At 37.7% G+C, this 26127-nt stretch overlaps 1 protein-coding gene across 2 annotated transcripts in view; it reads right to left on the bottom strand.

Moving 5' to 3' along the window:
* Positions 1–15898, bottom strand: part of col5a1 (procollagen, type V, alpha 1) — a 72586-nt gene extending 56688 nt beyond the window's left edge. For both annotated transcript variants that reach the window (XM_079256577.1, XM_079256578.1), the window contains exon 1: positions 15510–15898. In XM_079256577.1, the coding sequence (XP_079112703.1) occupies positions 15510–15609 (100 nt within the window). In that variant the 5' untranslated portion in view covers positions 15610–15898. The remainder of the gene's footprint in view (positions 1–15509) is intronic.
* Positions 15899–26127: the final 10229 nt, after the last annotated feature.

Raw genomic sequence — 26127 nt, 5'->3', positions numbered from 1 at the left:
TCAGCAAGTTTTTCAAGGGAAGCTTCAGCTGAAGCAGTACAACTGTTTAAAAGAGCAAGAAATCTTGATTAAAAGTAACACTAAAACTTCAAGATATGAGGGGAAGAGGCCTAAGACATGTTCCCATGAGCAATGACGTTTGCTTGCTGCTTCAGGGTTTCATGTGACCAGACATGGGAATCATACTGCTGGCATTATGCTTATGCTACATTGAGCACAGCACCGCGTGGACACGCATAACTGCATACATGCAACACATGAGTAAACTCATGGAAACATCTAGAAGAACACAAGCAAGAAAAATGGCAAGTGCTCGCACATACCTAAGCACATAAAGCCAAAATCACACTCCAAGACAACATCTTGCCTTTACATTACAGAAGATGACAGCAGCAGTGGGAGATACATTGGTCAAACTTGTTGATTCCCTTTCAACAAAAATGAATCTGCCCCCCCAAAACGAACAGATAAACGTAAAAATTTCACAAGTGACACATCCACCTAGCTGCTTATTTTGCACACTGAAAACAGAGTTGGGATATTAGCACATACTTGTAATCATCTTATGCCATTTCTTCTACAGTTCTGTTTAAACAATTAACACAACCTTTCTGAACACTCCCTTTCCACTGAGCCGTTTAGTTCAAGACAGTACACTGAAATATGCCTTTCCATGTGCTTGTATTAAAAAAGGGGCTCCTAAAACCACACCAAAACACACCACTACAGGGCCTTCTTTGGCTGTAAGACAATGAATTGGTACAGAAGAAGCAGAGCTACAAGCAACACACATTACAGAGATTGGGGGACAGAAAAATGTCACTTCTCATGACAAGAGCAAGTGCATTGCTCTTGTTAAAATGTACATTCCAAAAAAACTTTAAAAACTCCTACAAGAACTCCAAGACCTGACAAAAACCTTCTCATAGTTGTCATAAGATATGCATTCAAGGCGTGTATTTGGCTTAATTTATGTAAACTCAGAAATGCATGAGAATGCAATCTAAACAAATGCAGAGACATCTTCTATGCTTGACGAAAGATGCAAATTTATTCGCTGCCTTATTTACTCAGATTTCATTAGTAGCTTTTACCTACTTTGTGCAAACATTTTGTAATTGAATTCATGTCCCTAAGTGCAATGACTGCACAGTACTTGGGTTTCACAGCAAAAAGGCGGTAATCACTTTGTTTCCAGCTGCTATCCTTTCACCAAAGATGTAGAATGAAAGTAAAGAAGCTGAAAGGGTCTAGACTACATCATTGTACTATATTATCTTAGCTGAGGTTTGCAAAAAGCAATGAAGGGGGGGGGAGGGGGGATGCAAAAGTTTAAATTAGTCTCATTTTATCACCCAGATTCGGTCCAGACCTTTCAAGACACTGACCCAGTGACCTGGACTGAAAGTTGCACATGGAATAAGCAGCAGGGTGGAAGGGGGGACAGAGGAGGAACTTGTAGAAGTGAGGTCATTTTACGTGAACATGTATTCATCTCCTGGTTTTCATCAAATCATGCTAATAATACTACACGATTTTCACCCTCAGTATACAAGGACAAACACAAAATCGTGGGCAAACTCCACAAAATCAGAACAGAATCTGCAGTCCTGCATATTTAGAGTCATAAACACAGACAAGTGATTCTCATACACAAACACAGACAAACACACACACCTGAAAAGTGATCCGAGGAACAGAGAGTTTTTTTCTGTCCAAATGTCTCCTGTGTTCTTTGAGGCTCGCTGCTTTAAACGGCCTCTTATTGCTTTAACAGTGGGAATACCAGATGGTTTACTTCACTGTCTCCACGCTGCAGCTCACAGCAGCGAAGATAAATCACTGTCTGCCGCCCACCACAGACTGAGATGGAAAAACTGAGTCAAGATTCCACGGTGCACCTCTGAATGCTCATTTTACAGCAAGAAAATATAGGAACAGTAATTTTGAGGCGCATATGTGATCACTGTTATCTCTATCATATTATCAGCACCTCTTATTCCATCTTTATAGCAGTTATCTTCCTCTTCCTCACCAGTTTCTTTCAGTTTGGTTTTTAATAAGTATTCGGCATGAATTTTCCTCTCCCTAGCAAATATGGTTTTAATGGCTGACTGCTGAGACATTTATGATGAAGACAAGGCCTTGCAGCATTGATATTACAAACCATTACTCATCAAACTCATTTTTGCATAACCGCTATTGCAGCACCAATACAATGGGACAAAACAATGAAAAAGAATCTAGTATGTATTTTGTCTTTGTTGAGAACCATCCAGCACTAACACGAGAAAAACTTTTCATATCCTCATGCTGTGCCTCTTATGATGGGAATCAACCCAAATATGACATGTTTTCCCAGAAAGGAAAATTTAGATAATCATTTGTGAACCCAATGACCCATAAATTACAGTAAACCTTGAAAAGAAGTAAAGCTAAACATTCCCCATTCACAGCAGAAGTTGTAGAGGCTGTACCTGGAGTATGAGAGAGAAATTAATGAAGTGGATACTGTGCAACATAAACAGAATTATTTCATGGTTCCCTTGCAATTTTGGCAATGTGGTTTTTTTTGGGGGGTTGTTTTTTTTTTTTTTTTTTGTAGCCAAGGAAAATTCTGAGAAATTACAGTAATTTGGGGAGGTGCAACAAAGTAGGAATAGAAACAACACCAATGATTATCAGTGGCTGCTTCTGTAATAGTTATTGCACAAACTAAAACTCAAGTCCGACAAACAGCAAGCTTGCCTTCTTATGAAGTGCCAAATAACAAGATACAGTAACACCCAAGTCATCAATTCATCTCCAACTGACACTAACCAGTGTCGTACTTGAGCAATATCAACTCTGTGGTTGAACAAATAAACATCGCCTGAATCATCCACAATAAATCAAAATCAGCTACCAACTTCTTGCCACAATTGTAATCAGATTCTTTTTTATATACATGTGTACATGTATGTATATATATATATATATATATATATATATATATATATATATATATATATATATATATAGAGAGAGAGAGAGAGAGAGAGAGAGAGAGAGAGAGAGAGAGAGAGAGAGAGAAAGAGAGAGAGAGAGATTATTGATTATTACTAAACTGTAAAAACAAAAAATAGCAGTGCTGCCAGACTTGCAATAAATAAGATGTCTTGAAATAGTGCCGAGCGATTAATCAGATTTTTATCTCAATTCTAATCTGGGTTTTTTAATGATCATAAAAATAAGAGAGTGAAATTTTTCTTTTTCTTTTTCCAGTTTACTCTCATGCCTTCAGTTGCCAGTCTAGCGTCACTAGCATTGCTAGCTATGCTGTAAACTCCTCCCACCGCTGCTTTGGTTTTATTCAGTCACTGTTGCCAACTTGGCGAGTTTCTCGCTAAATCTGGCGACTTTTTTGTTAAAAGCCACTAGCAACAAATCTAGCAACTTTTACTGGAGTTATTGGAGACTTTTCTGGTGTTTTGGCGACTGACTTGAAGGCACATATTGTTCTGCAGTTACTGTAACGAACAAGAAGCGGGAGCCTCTCCCCATCCTAAAGCACTCACAGGCGGCCATCCTCACAGTCAGCTCCGGCTGCAGGTTAATGTAGAATAATTGCAGTAGGTTGTGTAAGTTCACTACAACATAGTTTATACCATTGTCAATGAGAACTGACTGCATTATTTTAGTATAGACGCACATATATTTCGGCGAGTTAAATCACTGTAATATCCCTCCCTGGTATTGCCATGGGATATTACTGATACAGGGCGTTACCATGGCATTGCACTGATCAGCTGCTTCAGATCAGCTGTCTTTTAACAGGTGAATGAGAAAAACATGCTGTAGCTTGACAGCGTTTTTTTGGCACAAAACGTACATCGAGGCCAACATGAAATAGTTCCTATACTTCAGCATATTTAGCAAGTGTTGTAAAAAAAGAAATACAAATTTGTTATAAAATGTTTGCTGTGCTGGATCTTGGTATAACCAGATTAAACAGACGGTTATAATGCACAACACGGAGTCGAAAACACCACAACACGCAGTGTTGTTTAAAAATACTGGATAATTGTGCTAATTGAGATCTCAATTTCAGTCAAAATAATCGGGATTATAATTTTTGCCATAATCGAGCAGCCCTATCTTGAAATTGTTATGAAAGTGTGCTTAATACACTATTCATTTCTACTGGCACAGAGAGACAAAGCTTGAAAATATTTGTAAGTTTTGCTTTTGTACTTGGGCTTCAAACAAACGTTCTGTATATGAATCTGACTGATTTCATAGTTGCAATATTGTTATTTAGATACCAAATTGGGATCCAATTCCAAAAGACAATCAAATGGTCTTTCAATTACCCCAGCTACTATCTTTATTTAGCTAATTAGGCTTTATGAAGAATACTAAAAATGCTTGGCTCTAGTGTTGCCAAATATATACTGTAGCAAAAATCATGAAATACGACTAATTAGTCATCACATCACATTATGCTTGTTACCAGCTCTTTATGTATGTTTTCTCTCCTGCTACTTTCTGCACAGATTTAAACACAGATAAATTTCAAACCAAAGAGCTCTTATTTCCATAATCTTATGACATGTTATGACCAGCTGCACTCCATCTAAAAGCATTGTAAAGCGTTCTTCTCTGCTATAGTGACAACTGCAGTTGTAAATCTAAGAGGAAGTTTGAATTGCAAGCATATCATCTGAAATATGCACCGCCTGGCCAAAGAAAAAGCCACCACCTGGATTAAATAAGAAAATATGTATGAGCCTCCTACTGGATAATTACTGCATGGGTGATTATCTTTCAGCTGGCAGCAAGTTTAACCCCAACTAAAGCAATGTGTTGCCTCTCATTTCTTAAACAGCCATGTCGAAAGACACGTCCCATGGTCATGGAAAATATGTTAGTCTTATTAAGAAGGGTCAAATCAATGGCATGCATAAAGCAAAATAAAACATGTAAGGACACTACAGAAACTACTAAAATTGGGTTCAGAACTGCCCAACACATTATTAATAACTGGAAGGATAGTGGGGAAACATCTTCCAGGAAGAAATGTTGGCGGAAAAAAAATCCTACATAATTGTGATCAGTGATCATTTCAACATTTGGTGAAATTAAATGAATGAAAATCAACAGTAATCAGCAGAGCCATGTTTTATAGTGAAACTAAGTATTTCTACGTGAACAACAGCCACAAGAAACCACTAATCAGTGAGTTTAACTGGAGAGAAAGGCTTCAATTTGCTAGGGGGCATAAAGATTACATTCTGGAGCAATGGAAGAAGTTCATGTGAGTCTAATGAGTCCAGATTTACTCTCTTCCAGAGTGATGAGAGCATCAGGTTAGGAAGAGAACAGATGAAGTGATGCACTCCCATCATGCATTGTGCCTACTGTACAAGCCTGTGGGGCTAGTACATGATCTGGGGTTGCTGCAGTTGCTTAGGTCTGGATTAAGCAACATTATGTGGCCAAAGAATGAAGTCAGATGACTACCTGAATATGCACAGTTTATTCCATCAATGGATTTTTTTCTTCCCTGGTGGGACAGGCATGTTCCAAGATGACAATGCCAGGACTCAGACTGTGAAAGGGTTGTTCAGGGAGCACGAGACATCATTTTCACACATAGGCTGGCCACCACAGAGTCCGACCTGAATCCCTTTGAGAATGTTTGGGATGTGCTGGAGGAGACTTTGCAAAGTGCTCTCCCATCATCAATTCAAAATCTGGGTGATAAAATGAAACACTGCATGGAAATTAATTTTAAGAAATTGCAGAATCTTATGGAAACAATACTAGAACAAAAGCTGCACTCATCAAAGTTAAAGATATTTCAACAAAATATTAGCAGGGTGTTCAAAGCAGGGTGTAGCTATCTGCCAGACAGCAGCTTCCTTGATGCTCAGCCTTTCTTATGTTGCTCACTCACTAGACCACACAGCTCGCGCAGTTGTCTAAAAGCAAGGGCTTTACCCAAAGGTCACTGGGTTTGATACCAGATGCTTTTATGTAAAAGTGTGGAGTTTGACAGAACTCAGCAACACTGTCTGAGTTATTTACCAGCCCAGTTTCACATCAAATCCCACAAGCGTAATACTAGGTATCATATCAGTGTCAGGATGTGTTAAGAGTCACAATACTACTGTTCGTTTTCATTATGTTAGTGGAAACACTAACAGTCAACTCTCTAAACTGATTAGGTTTCACTGAAAGTATTTTTAGACATATTTTCCAAGTATGTCTCTGCTGTATAAGTACTTTTTTGTCTATTAAAGCAATTCTTTTCTATGACAAATAAATAATTTATGTTGTTTATATGTCCACAGCTATGTTGTTCCTAAAGCTTTACACTGTGCCAGGTCCATTACCAAACAACAGACCTATTTTCTGTCAGAATTTTCAGCCATTACATTTGTAATTTAAGTATCCTGGTCTTTTATGTTGTGTTCGCCACAATTAACAGCCATTTTCCGTTAAAGTTTAAAGTAAGTGGAACAAATGACTCCGTGCACATTAACCATTGGTTTGTAGACTGATTTTTAAGTCATTTAGTAATAGCCATCACCAGTTGTTGCAGTCAGACATTGCTGAACAGGATAGATTGGGACAACACTAAAGGACACTACACATCCATTAGGCAACTCCAATTAAAACAAATCCTTTTTGTTATCCATATTTGACCAATTTATAATAGTGTTCATCTTCCAGCAGTGTCAATTTTTGGACTGGTGGGGTTTCCCAAGCTGCTAACATACCGTTTGTGGGATGCATCTCCATGGCAACATGAAATATGGCAAAGCTTTCCATGGTTAAACAGTTATATATGTGTGTGTGTATATATATATATATATATATATATATATATATATATATATATATATATATATATATATATATATATATATATATATATATATATATATATATATATATATTTATATATATATGTATGTATATATATGTATGTATATGTATATGTATATGTATATATGTATATATGACCAGGGGACTTTATACCTAACCTTAAACAAGTGATAGAGCAGACTGAATGCAGTCTAAATAAAAACTTGACATAATAGTCTCAACATAAAGTTCTCCTCTCATATGATGGGAGAATTCCTGCTTTTTCTCTCTTATCTCCTTATCCAGTCTGTTTAACTTGTCCTATCACCACCTATAATCTACAGCCAGTGCAAAACTCAATGCTACAGAAAGATAACTTGCAAGATGCAGCAATAAAGCACTTCCCTGACAGTAAAGTAGTTAATACCCAAGGTGTTAAAAACTGGCATGAAAAGCTTTTGACAAAGCAGGAGCATGTGAAAAGATAAGAATGTGATTTTGCTGCCTAAAGCCTGCTATACACGTGACAAGCGAGAACTTTTTTTTCCTTGTTCTCAAGGCCCCAAAGAGAAAATCATGTAATTTTGTTGTCGTAGTTGAAGACGGTTCTCGACACATCGGGCTGGCAGAACTTTTTTTTTTTTTTTTTTTTTGTGGGGCTCTGAGAAATATTGTGTGATTGGTTGGACATTTTAGGTGAGCGTGGTTAACATGGACAAGCACAAAGCGGACAGTTACCGCTTACGCTTTTCTGTTGATGCAGGTTAAATAGATTGTTTTGATAAAAAAAAAAAAAAATGCTGATCAAGTTGATGAAAAAATACATTTTTCACAGCATGTGGCATTTAAACAGACGGACCCACCTGCATGTACAACCCGCCCAGCCGCAGAAGAGGTTTCTCATTAAATATGCACATGAAGCGTCTTGTAGAGTATGACTTGACCAGACAAAAAATATTTTTTTTCTTGTTCTTGCAGCTTTGAGAGCAGGAAAAAAGTCCTTACTTGTATATAACAATCTTGAATAGAGAGTTAAAAAGAAATGTATCTGTTGTCATGAAAGGGCATACATGGGATGTACTCAACCAAAAGATTGGTGGTCTTGGCTTGACTATAGAGAAAAACACAGTGTAATACAGTGTGTCTACATTATAAGAAGCTCTATATTAGTTTGCATAAATGAGTGAATTGCAAACAGTTTGTAAAGCAAAACCATTTTATAGCAGGCTATAAACATGTTTATTTTTGGTTAAAGCTGGTCATTTTAACATCGACATCCATTGGTTCATTTATGAAGAAAACCCCAAGTGGCCAGTCAAAGAAGTGCAAACCCACTGTGATTCTAAGATTTTTGTGATCACGTACAGCATTCAACCATTTCTGATTGCAAGGTCGACTATCGGAAAAAAGCTTGAAATTTGCATTCCAGAGAGCATTGCTGACTTGTGCTGGCACCGAGTGCTTTCTTATGTCTAACACATCTCTGCAAGCTTGCTCCTGCAGATACTAGTTTGTGGTGGAAAAACTACTTCAATCCCTTGTGGTAACAAGACTAAATTAATTAGGCTTCTGGTTTCATAACAACAAGGTGCTGAATGGGCAAAAACATTTCCTATTTAAAACTACTTTTCATGCAAATGTTTGCTAATTTTATCAACTACTAAATTAAAAATAGAATACAAATGACAACAGTAAAGTTTTTCAACTGACCAGAAACCATTGTGTTTTTCATCATTGGGGGAAAAATGCTTACACTCAACATTTCTGCTCCCAAGGCTGTGGCTAAGCTCAGGCTGGAGAAGGGGGAATGGGGTTGGAAAGGATGACTCATACGTTGCTTTCCATGCTCAATGATTATAATACCCAATTACAGAGAAAAGGACTGTTTCCCAACTAAAGTGAATACTCAGCTTGTAAGCCTGGACCAGACTTCTTTCTTTTCGTTTAACCATGCACCGCATCCTGCAACATAGCATCTTTATAAAAACCAAATGCAGTAGTGAGGGCGCAATTGTGGGGTAACAAATCCAACTTTTAAACGACTGATGTTTTCAAGATGACATTCCAAACCAGCACTGTCTCCACTTCATTTTCCTTTTGTTAGAGCAGCACACATTGTCCCTTTCATTTGTAAGCTGAAATCCTCTCTGTGTGTTTTAAACAGATAGCAGGTTTGAGAAATGAAAATAAAAAAAACAGCACCTTTAGAGAGAACTTGCAACTGGCTTCAAATCAAGTACATTGTGTCGTGAGTACAGAGCACCATTGAGTAGTTCAAAACAATCATTTGACTCTTAATTAGTCTGGAAAGGGCTAGACGATATACTGTCCAGAATACGGCAAATAATGCACTGTTTGTGCTGCACAAAGGATCGCCTTAACTCTGACATTGGGTCAAAAACTTGTCCTGCATATTTTGTTTTATCTGCTATGTTATTATCAGGCATTAGAGTTGATTTACAGCGTCCCTTCCACAAAGGCTGCATTTAGAGGCTGAAGTGGCACATGCAGTCGTGGGGTCACTGCTTCTCTCCACAGCCCAGATTCCTTCCGCAGAGCCATGGCAATAGGCACACACAAGAAGCCACTTTCTCTCATTACCACTTATCTGATTGAGTAGGACATGACCTCAGAACTGCTACTTAAAGGTGAGTAAAAGGAAAACTCTGCTTACATCCCATGTAAAAGATTATAGTCACATGTCTCACTAAATAATGATTACTCAGGGGACTGAATGAGTTGTGGTTACGCAAATAAGTGTCTCACATTACATTTTTATGTCTTTGTCCTCTGAAAAACTCTCAAAGTCACAAATATGAATGAACATCATTTCATAGTGGGCTTAATTACATTGCGTCCTTTAGGGCAAACAGCTGTTAGAGTACAGTAAAATTCACAAATACAACACAGAAAGGTATGTTCTGTAGTTTTTTTCTAGTTCTGACTTGATTCAGCCACTTTTATGAACGTTATCAAGTGGCACATGGAAAACCTTTAACACAGGGACAAAAAGGCACATTTGATCAATCCATAAAAATCCTTTTGAAGAAGAATTGTCCATATAAAAGAGACTAGATGAAAAACAGCTGTGGACCAGCTGTAGTCAACCTTTAACCCTGCCATAAAGTTGGTCCACATAAACAAAAAGAACCTTTTAATGACCCTGAATGCAAGTAGCGATAATACTCACAGAGATCTTTAGGAGTCTGTTGCTATTATTTCATTAGGAGTACTTTCATAAAACCAGTGCAGAATAGTGTATTTTTCCTTGAAAAAAAAAAATGCAGCAGTATTTTTTTTTCATGGTCCCTGTTCCACCAAGAATGGGAAGAAAACATCTGGAAGACATTTTTTCTGGCTTTTTGGAGGGCTTAGCAGACAGCACAATGGAACTTATCGAATCCAGATGGGAAGGCACTCAGTGAAACAGCAAGGCCTTTTTTCTGTTTATCCCTTTAAAACTACCATTAGGATTAGACAAAAATCAACTCAAAGCATAATTCCTTAAATCATGAATGTATTTTGTGATGTCTTGGCATAACAATCGCTCCATTCAGTACTGTGATGTATTACCAACAGGGGCTTTGGCCAAAATCCATCCTTGTTTTCATTTGCGCAAGGTATTCAAAGAATGTTGTTTTAGTATTTCTGATGACTAAAATACTCTGTACAATTGGGTTGTGGTCTCGCGTGAATGTCTGTTTTGAATAAAGACCCTCCAAAAAGAGTTTTGGTTAATTAACAAAAACAAACTTCAATGAAAAAAAAATCAAAACTTTTTTTTGAGACGTGAAAAGAAACCATTGAAGGAGACTTGCTAATAAAGCAACTCAACAGAAATGCAACAGAGCTCTGAAGGGTGACAAACTTGATGTGTTATACAGCAGCCATGCTTTCTTGCAGATCACTGAAAATATCCTTTAACTACAACCTGGACAGTCTAAACACCTCTATAGTCTGGACCAGCTTCACTCTAAAATTTGCATCTAAAGCAAAAGACTGGATTGAATAAAAGTGAGAGTAAAAAACAAACAAACAAACAAACAAACAAATAACTCCTCTGCAGGTTATTCTGTTAAAGCATGAATACATTTTGCCATCTCCCTTTACTTCCGGGGAAGCCAAAGGAGAATCTAATGAAAGGAGGACAAATGGACTGACAAAGGAAAGAATTCCTCTCTTCAGGCAATGAAACTGTAAACCTGACAGACATGTTGAAAGTCCTGACCTTCACCTCTCAACTCTGACCCTCTTCTCATTCTTCACCTTTATGTCTAAGAAGCCCTCCGTTATTACCACTTTTCACAGAGCTTTAATGTGTCCTCACTAAGACCACGAAAATATGACCACCCAAACACTGTGTACTAGGACTACCAACATAACTTGAATTCAATGCATTCGGGTCATTTGCTGTGCAAATTTTGCTTTAAACTAAAAAAAATAATACTTTTTTTTTTTAAAAAGTCATGTATTTTAATTTACAAGAAATTACAAGAAAGTTCTTTGGGGCAAATATATTGTGAGGCAGATGTAGGTGATTCTCAAACTGTACGAACTGTTCAAAATATATTCTTTCATCTAATAACAAAATGCTGAAGAATGCAAAAGGTGGCATTCAGAGTTAAAATTGCAAAAGTGCTACGTCCAGACATAGCAGCGACCTCTGGCAGTTAAAAGTAAAGTCTATGCAGAAGTGACAAAATTTGCAGTTCCCCCCCTCATCCACTAGGGGCTCCATAAACAGAGCAAATTCCCAAAGACTCCCATGTTAAAAAGACCAACTTCACAACTGAAATAAACATGTTTATACCCTGGTACAAAAAAGCATTTTAGGTTTAATAAGTCAAGTTTACCTTCATGAAATCTGTGGGGGAGTGAATTTTTTTTCTAATTCATCATTTTAGAAGTAATTTAATGTCAAAATTTGGTATATTTAGGGGCATGCCCATTTGATTGACAGGTACCTGATACCTTACCTCAAGAAGGAGGAATGTAGAAGAACCACGGTTTTTAGCCGGTGAACAGCGTTACTTTGCTTTAGCCCGCTTACCTCTGTTAGCTAGTTAGCTCCTGTTAACTCTGAGTTCGCTCGATTAGCTCTTAGCAACAGGCAGGTCAGAGATTGCTAGATGTCAATCATCCACCCCCATGTACAAAGCCCCCATCTCAGCTCTACCTCTTTGCTCATTTTTGTATTGTCCGGAATAGCAACACACGTGACGCTGCCAAGATGGCGACGGTGGGAACCGCCCACTGAGCTTTGATTTAACTCTTCAGAAACCTATGGGTGATGTCACAGAGGCTACGTCGATCTTTTATATATATTCTTTGGTCTGGACGGTCTACGTTGGGCACATAACACATGATGGCTAAGTGTAAAATCTGACTGCTACCTCCCTTGCATTAAAATCTAGCATGTGGCAGTACTTCAGCGTCTATGGGTGGTTCTTTTGTGCATAAAGCCTAGTACATTTGGGACAGTGTGAATGCACAAATGAACTCTAATGCATCTTAAAGAAGTTAACTCTTAAACTTGTGGTTATCGGCAAGTGAACGAAATGCAGGAATTGGACTGCAATGCAAAATGAATTGTGGGTTCAACCTAGGCCATTGTGGGTAAACACATCCAAAACATATGTATAGGATGATAGTTGGCTCTGTCTATGAGAAATGGCGGTCAAACATGGAAGAATGCAATAAAAGTTCTGATGGAATATGATCGATCTAGGACTGCTAGGACATCATGCAGCTCTATGTTTTGCACTTATCTAGTGGAAATAGAAGTTGTCCTGCTTTCACCAATAGATGAGCCATTTTTCTTCTTTGTTGTTTGTCACAAGAAATATGAGAGACCACATTACATATTTTCAATCAGAAAGTAGCTGTTGACAAATAGTCACAAAGGAAAAAATATGCGTAATTGTACAGTTGTATAAATGTATATAACTATTGCATGGTTCATTTTCCGAAGAGACTATGAAGTGCTAACTAGTCAACCTCCCTGCCAATCAAGCTCCCAAAATTAACTCCTACTTCTGAGCTTTTTAAGGTTCACAACACCAGTAGAATCTCAATTTATATTTTTACATAAAATGTTTAAGGAGATGACATTGTACTGATCATGTTACAACATTAGCTTAACTAGAGTGCATTTTAGCATGTGTCCCCTAACTTTTCAGGTTACATTAAATTTTATGCTCAGTTTCACCAAACCTGTCAGCTTTTGTAAATAAAACTGCAGCATGTTATTGATTTCTGTGGGAAAATTGAAGCAAGACTTACTCCATACTACCTGCCTAAAACCAAATGTTGATCACCAAATTAGCAACAAGCTAGTTAGCACAGTGCAACTTTTATCAAGCTAGTTGACATTATGTCCCCTAACTCAACTGAGTTTAAAATTAATCTACATCTGCAATATAGTTTCAAGATTACCAGTCTTTAAAAAACATTGATATAATTTTAAAAAAAAACTGGTATCAGTGTTTAAATATTCTTACATGACATATGATTAAGTTACATATAGACGAAATAAATAAATACCATAACGTTAAATCAACAGAAATTGCTGCAATCTAATTATTCTAATCTAAACCGAATTTTAAAATATTCACTAAGCAACCTAAGAGGCAAACATCAGCTTTCAATTCAAATATCATTTTATTACTTATCTATCTTATATACAAAGTATTTGTATTGGCCTACTTAATAAAATTGGTATAATAACAGTACTCCATCTTTTACTAGTAAGAAATATTAAATACATTCATACCAACATGCTTTGCTTATTTATTTACTAGATTTTTATTTATTCATGTCATGTCTTTATATATTTTTGTTTAGGTTTGTTTTTTTATTTGTTTGTTTTGTCATTTGCCATCGGTTATCTCCAAAGACACCACATTTGGCACTCACAAGTTTCTAATAATACTATTAATGTGTCTGTGAAGGCCTCTGAAAGGCTTTAACTAAATCTACACTAAGGTCGACCCCTCAGGCAATGAGGTCATGAACTTGGGTTTAAGATCTCTTTTTTTAAGCCCAAAAAACTCCTAGCTGCATGTAATTACTGTTCGTCAACCATGCTGGTGAACAAAAGGTATTTCCTAATTTATTTTTTGGGGTTTCTTACAGCCAAAAAGCAAAACAGCAGATTGAAAAGGGCAGTGTCAAATTTGACGAGGGACATAATTGGTTTACACAAATTTTGCATGCATTTGGCATGTTGTTCACACCCAGTAATAAAGTATTTCCTTTTTGGCATGTGTCAGGTGTCAGGTTTCAGGAAGTGTCCCACAACCCTTGAGGGTCCTTTCCATGAATCTACCTCCTTACTAACAGTCTTGAAAGATGATTAAAATTTAGATTTACTGCATCAAAATGAATTCAGAGTTGTTAACACCCAGGCAGAACTCAATTACTCCTCTGCCCTTAAAAATGACTCAGATCCAAATATGAACTGACCCAGGGTTTTGCAGAGTTAACAAGCCATCTTAATAGGCAACATGAAACTAAACAAGCTGAAGTAATTCCTTTATGGTAAGCCGTATAAGAGCCACTAAACCCACTTTCATTTAATCTGTTTTTGTGAGCAAAATGACTTAATCTCTACCGTGGAATGAGCTTTCAATTGATTATCCAGGATCTGCACAAAAACACACCATCAGCACAATCTTAAAAACTTTCAAAGTGTCCAAAGCAGGCAGAAGATACCACCTGTTCACCTCAAAGGCCTGTGGCTTAGCCTTACAGCAGACAGCAGACCACCAGCCAAGCCTGGCAATTTTAGGATGCTAATAATACATAAAGGCCAGACCCAAGCCCTGCTGCCTAGCCTCTGGTCTCCCTGGGACAAAACTGTTATATTTACCCTCACCTTTTCCATCAGGTTCATAAATGAGCCAAACTATGAGTGATATTTAAATCAAATGCCAAACTTTACACCCAAAATTACAGACTGTGTTATGTAACCAATGAGGGGCATGATGAGACTTTGTAAAATCCAGCCAGTGAAATATGGCCTTGTCTGCAGCAGACCCCAGTGTGTTAGAAACCGTGTCCCCCTGATGTCTGAGTCCTTCAGGCGGCTCCACCCTACCACTTCAGACAGGCTCAGTCCCTCCCTCTTATGAAAATTCTGCTCATCTTTCTCATCCCGAAAAAAGAAAGCAATAAAACCCCTTTTTGAGCCTTCTTTAACTGCACCACAGCATTTTGCAACACTTCAATGAGTCTTCAAAACTTTTTTCTTTCTCTCAAAGATATTAGCTTTATATGTATACATGTGTAACATAAGCTACCCCCCCCCCCCCCCCTTAAAAAAAAAAAAAAAAAATGATAGACATGGTTCATAATGCTCATCCGGCGTCTGCAGATGTTATTTTCACAACTTCACATCAGATCACACCCCCTACTTGCAGAAAAGAGGGACCACATCATCAACAGGCTTTCCCAAAAGAAAAAGCTTTCTCTGAAAACCTTCTCAAAAGCAGCCTTTTCATACCTTGACAAGTCCCATAGTTTGGGACCGAGCAAGCTGAATACATTAATGCAGCAGTAAAGGAGGAGGGGCGGGCATCAGTGATCCTCCACACACGGAGAAAAACTTTTTCAGCTCCAAAGTGTTTCCACACATCACGGCGGCTGCCGCATCTTACCTGAACTTGCACGCGATGTGACAAAAAGCAGAATCACCGCTAAAGTGATTTGGGCGTCCCTTATCCTCCGTTTAACTTTCCATCTTATATGCGTATCCATGACCGCCTGCGCCGTCCACGGCAAGTGGATTCACTTCTCAGCTTGGAGCAACTGACTGGACTTGCAACAACTTGTGGTCAGGACAAAAAAAACTAAAAGTCAAAAGTCCCAGAGAAAGAGAAAAAAGGGGGAGGGGGGGTGTATCGTTATTTATCAAGCAGCCATAAGGGTTTTGTTAGTGTGGGATCCTCCAGCTGGTTGACGGATGAGCACCGTCTCTCCCGCACTGCTCCTCTCCTCTCTGCTCTTCTGAACTGTCCCGCACCGCTGCGCCTCCCAGCTCAAGTGTTGCCCCCTTCTCCCAGTCGTCACGCAGAGCCCCGTCAACCCAACGGAGCAACACGCAGGGAAAAGTCTTCCCCCAGGCTGTCACTCACTTCACGGACCGGAGACTCGGGCAAATCAGAGGACTCGGCATATTACAGGCTGCCCTGTTATTGGCCGGGCCACAGAGGAAAAGTTGAAGGGAAAGTTTCACGCCTACAACTTTTTGCGCGGTGAATTCTTTTACATGGAGTCCGTTTTTTGTTTTTTTGTTTTTGTTCAGGGTCAAAGCGGGAAAAGCAAATAGTTTTTAGAAACAAATTATGTTCAGAGTCATGGTGTTTAATCAGCTCCAGTTTGTTGTTATTCTGAAAGCTGGTTCTGATTCTCCAGGAGTCTTAAATAAAGTGTGCTGCATCACAACAGGTGTGCACTGCAGTAGTCTTCTGATCAGAGCCATGCTTTTTTTATTCTAATATATCGGAGACACTAAAAACCCTTTATATCAGCAGTTTTTCAGGTGTTTTGTCAATTCAGCTTTTGTTTTAACTATGTGCAGGAGTTCAAGTGTCCCAAATATGCCTGCAGAAGAAAGAATCTTTCTTTCTTTCTTTTATTGCACATGTTCCTGCCAGTCAAATCAAGATGCTTAAATAATCACAAACAATTATTTTTCTTAAACTTCACTGTTAAACACATGAGACAATCCAACACTCAATATATACAATTAATATATATATATACCTGACTATGTGCAAAGTGTCCTTGGGCAAAACACTGAACCTTAAGTTGCCCCCCGATGTGCCTATCGGGCTTTGAGTGTGTATGTAAATCGCTTTGGATGAAAGCGTCTGCTAAATGACTGTAGAATAGAATAATAGACTGGTTGAGTGTTACTGTAAGCTGCTATGCAACAAACCTTCATTCACAGTTCTTGCTGCTGCTCTACCAGAATCAGCAACTGTCTTTTTTAAGCTTTTTTTAATAGCTGAAGAGGCTGTGGAGGGGTTGCAGACTTTCATTAACAGCCCAGTAAAAGTGGGATTTAGATAGAGTAAATAAACAGCTCTGACACTGAAACCATAGTCATGTACTGCGTAAAAATGTGTTTGAACCTGGATGCATAGTGCAGTCATTTGAAAGATACACTGTTTTATTCAAACAAATGTGTGTTTTGGTTGGTTTCTTGGGTAGATCATAGTCACCACTAACTCCTTTCACCTCAAAAAGCAGACTTTCTCTTCTTTATCTGTTACTCGAAAAAAGAAAGAAGCACAACAAAATAGGCCAAACAGAAAATGTAAGATATCTCAAATTTGATCGATATTTTGGTAAAACTCATTTGTTTTAGGTTGTGAAGAAACATCACAATCACACTGCTTAATTTGAGACCGGGTTGGTTGTATCTCACAGTTACAAAGAGAGGCCTTTAGTAAAGCTCAAAGCATACAGGCCGACCCCAAAGTCTGTCTTAGATGTCATCGAGTAAGAACACTGTGAACTCCTTTGATTTATGGATTCAAAGACTTAAAGTCTTTCACTCTGCTGTGTCAAATGATTGTCTTCCGGAAAAAGGGGCCAGAAGTTAAGATAAAAAATGAAAGCAACATTTAGATGAACACTTTCACATATATCACTTAAGTGGTCAAATATAAGGGTCAAATTATGGTCCAAGGCCTATGTTTAGGGTAAGTTTATGTCTACACCACAGCGGTCTTGAAGCTCACCAGCTACTCCTTTGTAAGTCTTGTATGTGGGTTGTCTTGCAAACTGCAGTGTCTCTTAATCCCTTAACCTTGTGTCTCATGAAATGCAACCTAATCATACTTTTCCTTTAAGCCTTACAAATCATCTGTCTTTAATGAGCAATATATTTTATTCTGTTTACAGTAGTGAGAGCACACACAAATACAGCCATAAATTCCCTTTTGCCCAGTTACCACTGAGCGGTATGGTTCAGGTTGGTATGGTACGGTGCAGTTAGCAGTGGTCTGGCCTTGTGAGAAGTGCTAGCATACAAAGTCGGACCATCTCTTCATTGGCAGGGTTTAGCCAAAATGTCTGGAACAGTGTTGTACTGGTGCAACAACAATAATCAAGACATAACTAACAACATTGAAATGATCTCTTTTCTTCTTCATCTTTTATCCTTCAAATGAAAGGTGAAGTGAAAACGCTGAAATTCTGTGGAGATGTCTATCTATTGTACTCATTTTTGTCACAAGAAATGCCATTTTCTGTCCCTCAGTCAATGGGCTGTAGCTACTGTGTGTTATGTGTGATACCAGTGACTAAGGGTATTTTTTCTCCTATGAACCTACAATTGAAGGGAGGCCAGAATCAGTTGAATTTGGTTGTGTGGGAACCATTTGTAATGGAAACACTGTAACATATATATACCCAAACTGCACCTTTCAGTGGAAACAAGGCATTAGAAAATCAGTTTAAAATTAAACTAATTCTGTCAGGTCTCTTTTATTCCACTTTTTGCATCGACCCTTTAAAGCCTGACCCATGAATAAATCATTAGAAAAGTCACATTCTTTTTAAACAGAAGGTCTTTATTTGACTTTTTAACAAAATGTAACAAAAAAAAAGAACTATTTTTTCTGTTTCCTGGTATCTATTAAGGGGCAGAGGACGAGTATGAGATGCTCTTCAGCATAATTTTGAGTCAAGTTTTTACCTTAAAGTGATGCAAAAACATCTTGGAAACTGAATGTATAAAATATGTCACATTGGGCTCCATAGAGTTAAAGCCCTGACACACCAGTCTCTGCAACATGCGAGTCCCAGACCTGTATGTCACTAATGGTTTCCAGTTGGCATTTCTTTTTGTTTCACCCATTTTTTGATCAGTTGTAGGCATCAGAATAGCTTTATTTGAATACTGATCCAGAAATCCACAGTTTTGCTATTTTGACCAGAAGTCTTCACTCTACATCTGCAGTATGGGACACAGGTAGAAAGACTGAGTATTTATGTAGTCTACATGGACATAAATTTTCTTTTTCCACCACTGTGTGCCCACGAGATGACATAACAACACACTGCAACTGACAATTTTAACATTTTACTGGTCCTAGCTGCTTTGAAGAAAAGGCAAAGCAGGTTCATTCGTAAATCTTTTTTCATGTACAAGACAACAGTAAATTAGTTCAGCTACACATGTAATCATATTGAATCTACATTTGGCCCTTTCAGATGTTAACCTTTATGACTGTAATAGATGCGTGCATCTGCATATTTTCCCTCTGTTCAGATTCTCTATAAACTGGCATTTTGTTTGTTTTAAAGCTTGTAAACTTTGTACAAGTTGAATTACACCTATTCAAGCCTGCATTTTAGATCTTTTCAACAGCAACCAATAATTTTGCACAGGCCCGTCAAAACATTGCGCTTCTGTGTTGTGATAAAGATGAATTACAGAACGCAACTGATAGTGTGGTTTTGCTTTAATCACCAGCTCATAAGGAGCTTGAAAGAAAAAAAAAACACTACCACTGCTAAATGACATGATAACCTGTGACTTCTGGAAGTGAACAAGTCCTGGCAGCTCAAACATTTAATTTTTTTAAGCAATGTATGATGTTGTAAGACCAAAGATAAGTTTTAATGTAGACATGACTTTTTCTTCCCTTTTTTTTGTCTCAGTAAAGGAATAATTCATGTAGAAAAACAACTGCAGGAATGAGTCACTACAAGTTCAAATTCAGATTTTTTTTTTTTTTTTTTTTGGGGGGGGGGGGGGGGGGGGTTTGTGGTATTGCATTACATACTTCATTATTGTGTTATTGCAGAACATGATATTTAATCTAATTTTTATCAAAAGACTATTTTCTTCAAGGTAACTAAAGAATCATATCCAAAATTTGCATCCAGTTCTTTCTTTGTCAGCTGCAAATGTTGTTGTTATGCATTGTCAAGGCCTGTTTGGCATGATGCACCATGGCAAGACACCATATTTTCCATTCCACGATGTGTGACTCCCTCTCCTGCCAGGTTTTATCATGGAAGACTTCATTACTGAAGGGAAATCTGCTGCAGGGAGAAATAAAACTCTTAAGCTTCCACAAACACTTGAGTATGACAAAATGCCGTGTGCCATCGGCAGGGAAAAACTCTGGAACTGAATGACTCACTCCCACCTATCTGCACACACTCCCAGCTGCTGCTTATCTACTTCACCACACTGTATTGGAAAAAAATGTAAGCACAGATTTCCTCTTGAGGAAGATGAGGCCAGCCAAAAATATGGATACCACTCATGAATCAGTCAGAAGGGATAAACTAAATTAAACACAACAAAACTCTGATGCGTGTACGGTCTTGATTTGCTCAAATGTGCCAACATGTGTCAAACAGGTAAGTTCAAAGAGCAATATAGCCAAATGTTGCTGCTCTGATCATGAAAAAAAAAGCACCTGAAAAGACAACATGTCTTTTTTTTGTATTTGAGAGCAACAAGGAGTTAAGTTCATCTGCCATGTGGCAAACTCTTGTGTTCAACACCATCCATGAGTTCAATAGGGCTGCATTCTTCCTGTTTCAACAAAACTGAGGTTGATCCAGCATGTGCCTTCCAAGAAATGCATCTGCTTAGTCTCCACAAAAGTGTTAGCATCTTAATACTGATGCTACCATCAGCCAGTTTTTTCCCTCAGTGTTTAGGTGGTCTCTGTTACATTTTTAGTTTTCTTACTGTTAGTTTGATTTTTCTCTAAATTTATCTACCAATATCAAACACACTTGTCTGTTGCTTTAAACATTTAATAACTCAGATCTGTGATAAAACTTGGTTCATCATTGTTTATGTGATGTTGGCTGAGCATTAAAGGGCTCAACTGATTAAGTGCATATGATCTTACTAAAAAAAAAAGGGAAGTAGATGTTGTTTGAGTGCAGAATGATTCTGCAAAAAATAGCTTGAAGTTGAGTGCCATGATCTGCCTTCCAGCTGGGACCATCACCTGCAGAATGGTCTTCCATGTTGCTCAAAACTCTGTCATCAATGCCGCTCTTCAAACTGATGACTATTGTTTTGCTCTTTGCTCCTGCAGAATAGTGGAATATGTCTTGACAAAAAAATATTCCTATAAGACATCAGATTTTGTAAAATCCTTCTTATGGAGCTTTGCAGCCATTAAAAACAAACAAAAACAAAACAAGGACGGCATGACTAAATGAACAATTTAGACCTTCACCAACTTAGCAATTTTATTCATTTAGGTCATTTTAAACCTATAAAGCCAAACATATCACATTTGGCGCACAGAGTTTCTGAGACCCTGAGAACATAATATGGTATTATACTGGTCTCTCCCCCCTTAAAGGAAGCAGAAGATTGCAGTATTAGAACTTATATATATAATATAGTAATAAATGGTACATATCTCCGCCAAATAAGGATTTTTTTGTGACATTTTGTTAAAGAGCAAAATAAAGATCTCAAAAATTTTAAAAATCTGGACTTTTCCTACCATTTTTTAATTGGTCAGGCCTTGAAGGGTTAAACTTATTTATTTAGAAGCCACCAAGTCATCTACAGGAAGAATCAGTGTGGAGAATGATGCCATTAGACCAGTGACTTTCAACCAAATTCAGAACCAAATAATTAACAACAACTATCTTTCACTTCACTAACGCCACGACTTACTAAAACACTTCTCAGTAGTAGAGCATATGCAGCAGTATAACTTGATGTGATCCTTTGGCTGGTTTCATGAATTGGCTTTATATGACACCAACTAAAATTAACTGGACTGGTTATAACAAAACTGGGAGACAATGAATTGGATTAAATGGAATTCTAAATAGTTTACAATTCGATTATGTGTGGCTTTAATTGGTCTTATATAAAATTAGCTTGTATCTTTAAATGAAAAACTGGCCTCAATAAGTCAAATTGAATGGAAAGGTAGACAGCAAGGCTTATATGAGCAGAACGGATGAATGCAAATATCTTTTTAAGACAGCAGCAGATGAGAACGTGTCAGATGAGTGAGATGCAACTAACACAAGAAAAGGTGTCTTTCTTTGCTCTTTAGATACAATGAACCCTTTAGAATATGAAGACTTTAATCAAGTTTGTTGTTTATTCAGCAACAAATGTAAAACATCTAAACATTCTTCCATAACACAAAGTCTTAATTACTGATGAATGGATATAAAGTAGTGGTGAATAGCAGAGGTGTAAATTGAGCAGCCAAATATTCAAGATGATAAGGGGTGGAAAAAGCAAGACTCCACATGTCTTTTTTCTTCCCAAAGAGTAAAAAGAAAAGATAAATGGATTAAGTTTTGCGCTTGGATTGATGCTGATGTGAATGACTTTAAGCAGTCAAATGCCTTCCTGTGACCCCTTTTATTTTGTCGCTGACTAAATTATACTTTTTACAACACCTTAAGAGTGTTAATTTTAGGTTTAATTTGCTAAATTTATGCTCTGCAGTCTGAACTTGTCATAAAATTTTTAAAGCTTGAGCATTTATCTTTTCGTGAATGTCTGTATATCTACTGCATCTCACAAGGTCTGTTCAGATTCAAAGACTTAACATCGCCCTGGAATAAAACATTTCACTCAAAGCTGTGGGAATAAAAGTGCCAGATCTGTCGCCCGTCATCTAAGAAATTAACTTAGCATGTCTCCTTCCCCAGCCCAGCAAGCCCAGCTCCGCCCTGTCGGCTGTTTGTAGTGGTGACTGTAATTATGGAAGGCAGTTCATAACCATGTATTTTAACTAGATGCATTTGTTATGCTCCTCTCTCACGGTTGTGGGCGGCTTGTCACACGAGGGCTGACACAGCACAAACAAGTTACCAGTCTATGTCCATGTAATGATCCAGGTGTATCATGACATTTATACAATAAATACTTTGCAGTGTAAAAGGCATAAATGTGAACTGACGGTTTCCAAATCAATTCTTGGTCAGGTTTTCTCAGGAATAAACAGTCGACTTCATGGACAAATGAATATTTAATCATATTTTGTTACATTTTTGAGGTAGAATTCAGAAATCCTCATAGCTGTTATGAAACTAAAACCATGTGCCTACATTTTGAAGATGGAAAGAAGCACAGTTCTGCTCAAGAAGGCCAGAATTCGACTCAGGAGAATCAGAAGAATGTAGCCCAGTTTTTATTTCGCTCACTTCTTCAGACCTTTTTCCATCCTATTGAAGTCAGAGAAGCAAAGGGCTGGCAGCTCATTTGTCCCTCGCTGCAGTCTTGCATCATAGCTCAGTAGAAGACCTGAAATAAAATGGACTTGCTATCAGTGAAATGAATAAACAGCCTTTAAATAAATAAACATTTGCACTTTCTCACGGCTTTGCGTCTATAAATGGAAACTTCTTCTTTATGTTACTGCATAATTAGGCAGCACTTTCTGTATTTCTGTTGACTTTTTTGTATAAATACGAGGAGGGGATGGCAAGTGTTAGCGTAAGAATTTGGCTCAATCTGTTTATTTTGTGTTTCCCTGTAAAAAGTTTCTGATGGCTATTTCAAGACACCTAGACAGACAAAAGTAAACTCACATCGTACACCCCCTTCTTTTGGAGTTTGTTTTAATCTTGACGGTATAAGTGCACAATACACAGAGTGTTTCTGTTGGCCTGTAGTTGAAACTTAACTCATATAAATATCATCATGAGTGCATAATGATGATATGAAAGTGTTCAGCGGCTGACCCCAAGAGTACAATACATCATATTTGACCATGAAAGCATGAATATGCAAGCACACTCCATCTTACACCCTCTTGATGAACACAAACACATACATGCTCTCTCTTCTACACCCACCCACCCACACACACACACACACTTGACACGTTGTCATGAACTCACCAGCTGCCAGTTATCAACCGAGTGTAAATCCCACACTGGCAGTGTCCCATGGCCTGGGGAGTGCTTGCAGTGCATAAAACCTTTACAGAATGAAACGGGAAGTTTTTTTCTCCTCCTTGTATTTTTTTCTGTGTATCGATCAATAGTTTTGGTTTATTTTGATCAATGACAATCTCACTCTTTAAGTTTGCAAGCAACACAAAAAAAAAAAAGCTAAATAAAGACTGGTCCAAAATGAACGAAAGTGGCACATACCTGCAAATTTTCTGGTTTTTCAGCAGGTGGTTATGTTTGTTGTGAGATTTGGTTTCATTAAGGAGATCAAGCATCAACTCCCTTGGCTCAAAGTGTGTTTCATTAACTCTGCAGCCTTCTGTGTGAACAGCTTAGTTGCACTCTTGTGCAAACATGCTGAAATACAGAGAACACAGGGAAGAATCACCATGCAGATGTTGTCCTTGTCGAACTCAGTCATGTTTTTTTTATTTTTTTTATTTGTGAGCAACTACTTTAGTGTGAGTTTTTGTTTTTCTACCCAAAACTTCACCTTTGAAAAAGAAATGCTGGCAGTTTTGGTGTCTTTAAGAATGATGGTGCACGTTTTACTACAAAAGCATGCAGGTTAATTGTAGGTGATTATTGATCCAGGACGACGTGCAAGCATCGGTCGAGTAGGAATGAGATAGTGGGAATAGTTGGTTTGCAGCAGTAAGTAGTCTGAAAGAGGTGGATGCAAGCACTTGAGTTAAACATGTCATGAGACAAGGTCTGAAGGCTAACTTTATCAAATAAAGTTCTTAATGTGATGAAATTCTACTAATTCAATCCTACTTGTCCTGAAAGGGGATTACTCTGCATTACCCTTTAGTAACTTGCAACACATCATCTGTCACTGTTCAAAAACTGATCACCTTTTGAAAGATTGTGGCAACTACAATCTGCTGTCAACTGCAAGCAGCTTAGTATTTACATGAGGGAGTAAGAAAAGTTAGCATCAGCTTCCAGGATGTCCACAGTGGCCTCCATCAGCCCAGGATTGGGAGTAAAAAGTCAAACTGGGGAGGCAACCAAAGTCTGAAAACCTGCAGCTACCCCATGGTTAGACATGAAGCCCCAGAGCAAATGATTTTTAAATAGCTCACATTGACGGGAGTACAACACTGAGGATACCAACAAGAGAAGGAGCATGAAGTACCTTATCAGTGAAGGAACTAATGCATAAAGAAAGAACCTAGAAGTGACCTCAGAACTATGACAGTTTCTAAAATAATAAACATTCAAAATAGTTAAAAGGTTTAAATGATGGAGTGCATACTTGGGGTGTTAAAATTGAACTGAAAAATCAAAGATCAGAATTTTTTTGTTTTACAGTTTTAAAATTGATTTTTTTTTTTTAAAATAAAAAATCAATTAAGAAAATCCATTATAAAATTTTTGCTTCTATTTTTTTATTTATCTTTTTACTTGTCTTCTTGGGCATTATAGCAGCAGAATGATGGTCTAGTTACTGTGTTGTTTTTTCCTAACTGAAATCAAGAAAAATGATGAGCAAAAAACGGTTTGTAAAAATGTTTTGTTTGTTTTTAGTCTACAAAATTCAGCAATGTCAAGGAATTGAGAGATTGCAAATTAAATCGAATCGGTGCCCAAAAGATCGGAATTAAATCAAATCAGGACTAAAGCATATCATCAGAGCCCTACTGCTCTCAGAGTGGTAAAGTGAAAACCTGTACTTGAGCTCTTCATCCCTGATGCCATGAAACATTGTTGGTAAGGTGCAACAAGGTGACATTAAAAGGTGTTGATATTTGAAGAACTTTCATGGTAATCTGCCTCTGATTTTCCATACACACACATCTATTCTTTATGTGTCAGCAGCATCACAAAGTTTTGGATCTAGTGAAATCTGTATGAAAAGTTGCAGATTGCAGCCAACTATATCTCACCTGCGTCAGTCATGCTAAGAAAAACTAAACAAAAAAAGCAATAATAAGAAATAACTAGGGGCGTAACTCAGTTAAAATAAATCAGTTAATCACAAGCTTTGCAATTAATTCATCTCTATTAATCATATTTTGATCATATAATAAAATTTGCCCCAAAAAGCAAAATTTTTTCATTTAAATGGATTTTAAGGTAGCTAGCTGCAAACGGAAATGCGAAAACTAAATGTTCTTTTAACTTTTCTCACCAAGAGTACCAGATAACACCAGCTTGGTCTTTAAATGAACTTACTAAAGGGTCTGAAACATTGCTAATTATAGTGCTAAGTTAGTAGCGGAGGTACCGTGTGCATCAGTGTACCAGGAAATTATGCACTGATGAAGGTTCTGTGATAAAATGCATTTTTCAAATGTTTTTTTTTTTTTTTTTTTTTTTTTTTTTATGTTTCTGTGATTATTT

This window comes from Telmatherina bonti (assembly GCF_933228915.1).
Source record: "Telmatherina bonti genome assembly, chromosome: 17".
In the NCBI taxonomy this organism is placed as follows: Eukaryota; Metazoa; Chordata; class Actinopteri; order Atheriniformes; family Telmatherinidae; genus Telmatherina; species Telmatherina bonti.
The sequence above is the reverse complement of the archived record's forward strand: the minus strand, read 5'-3'. Positions and strand labels throughout refer to the sequence as shown.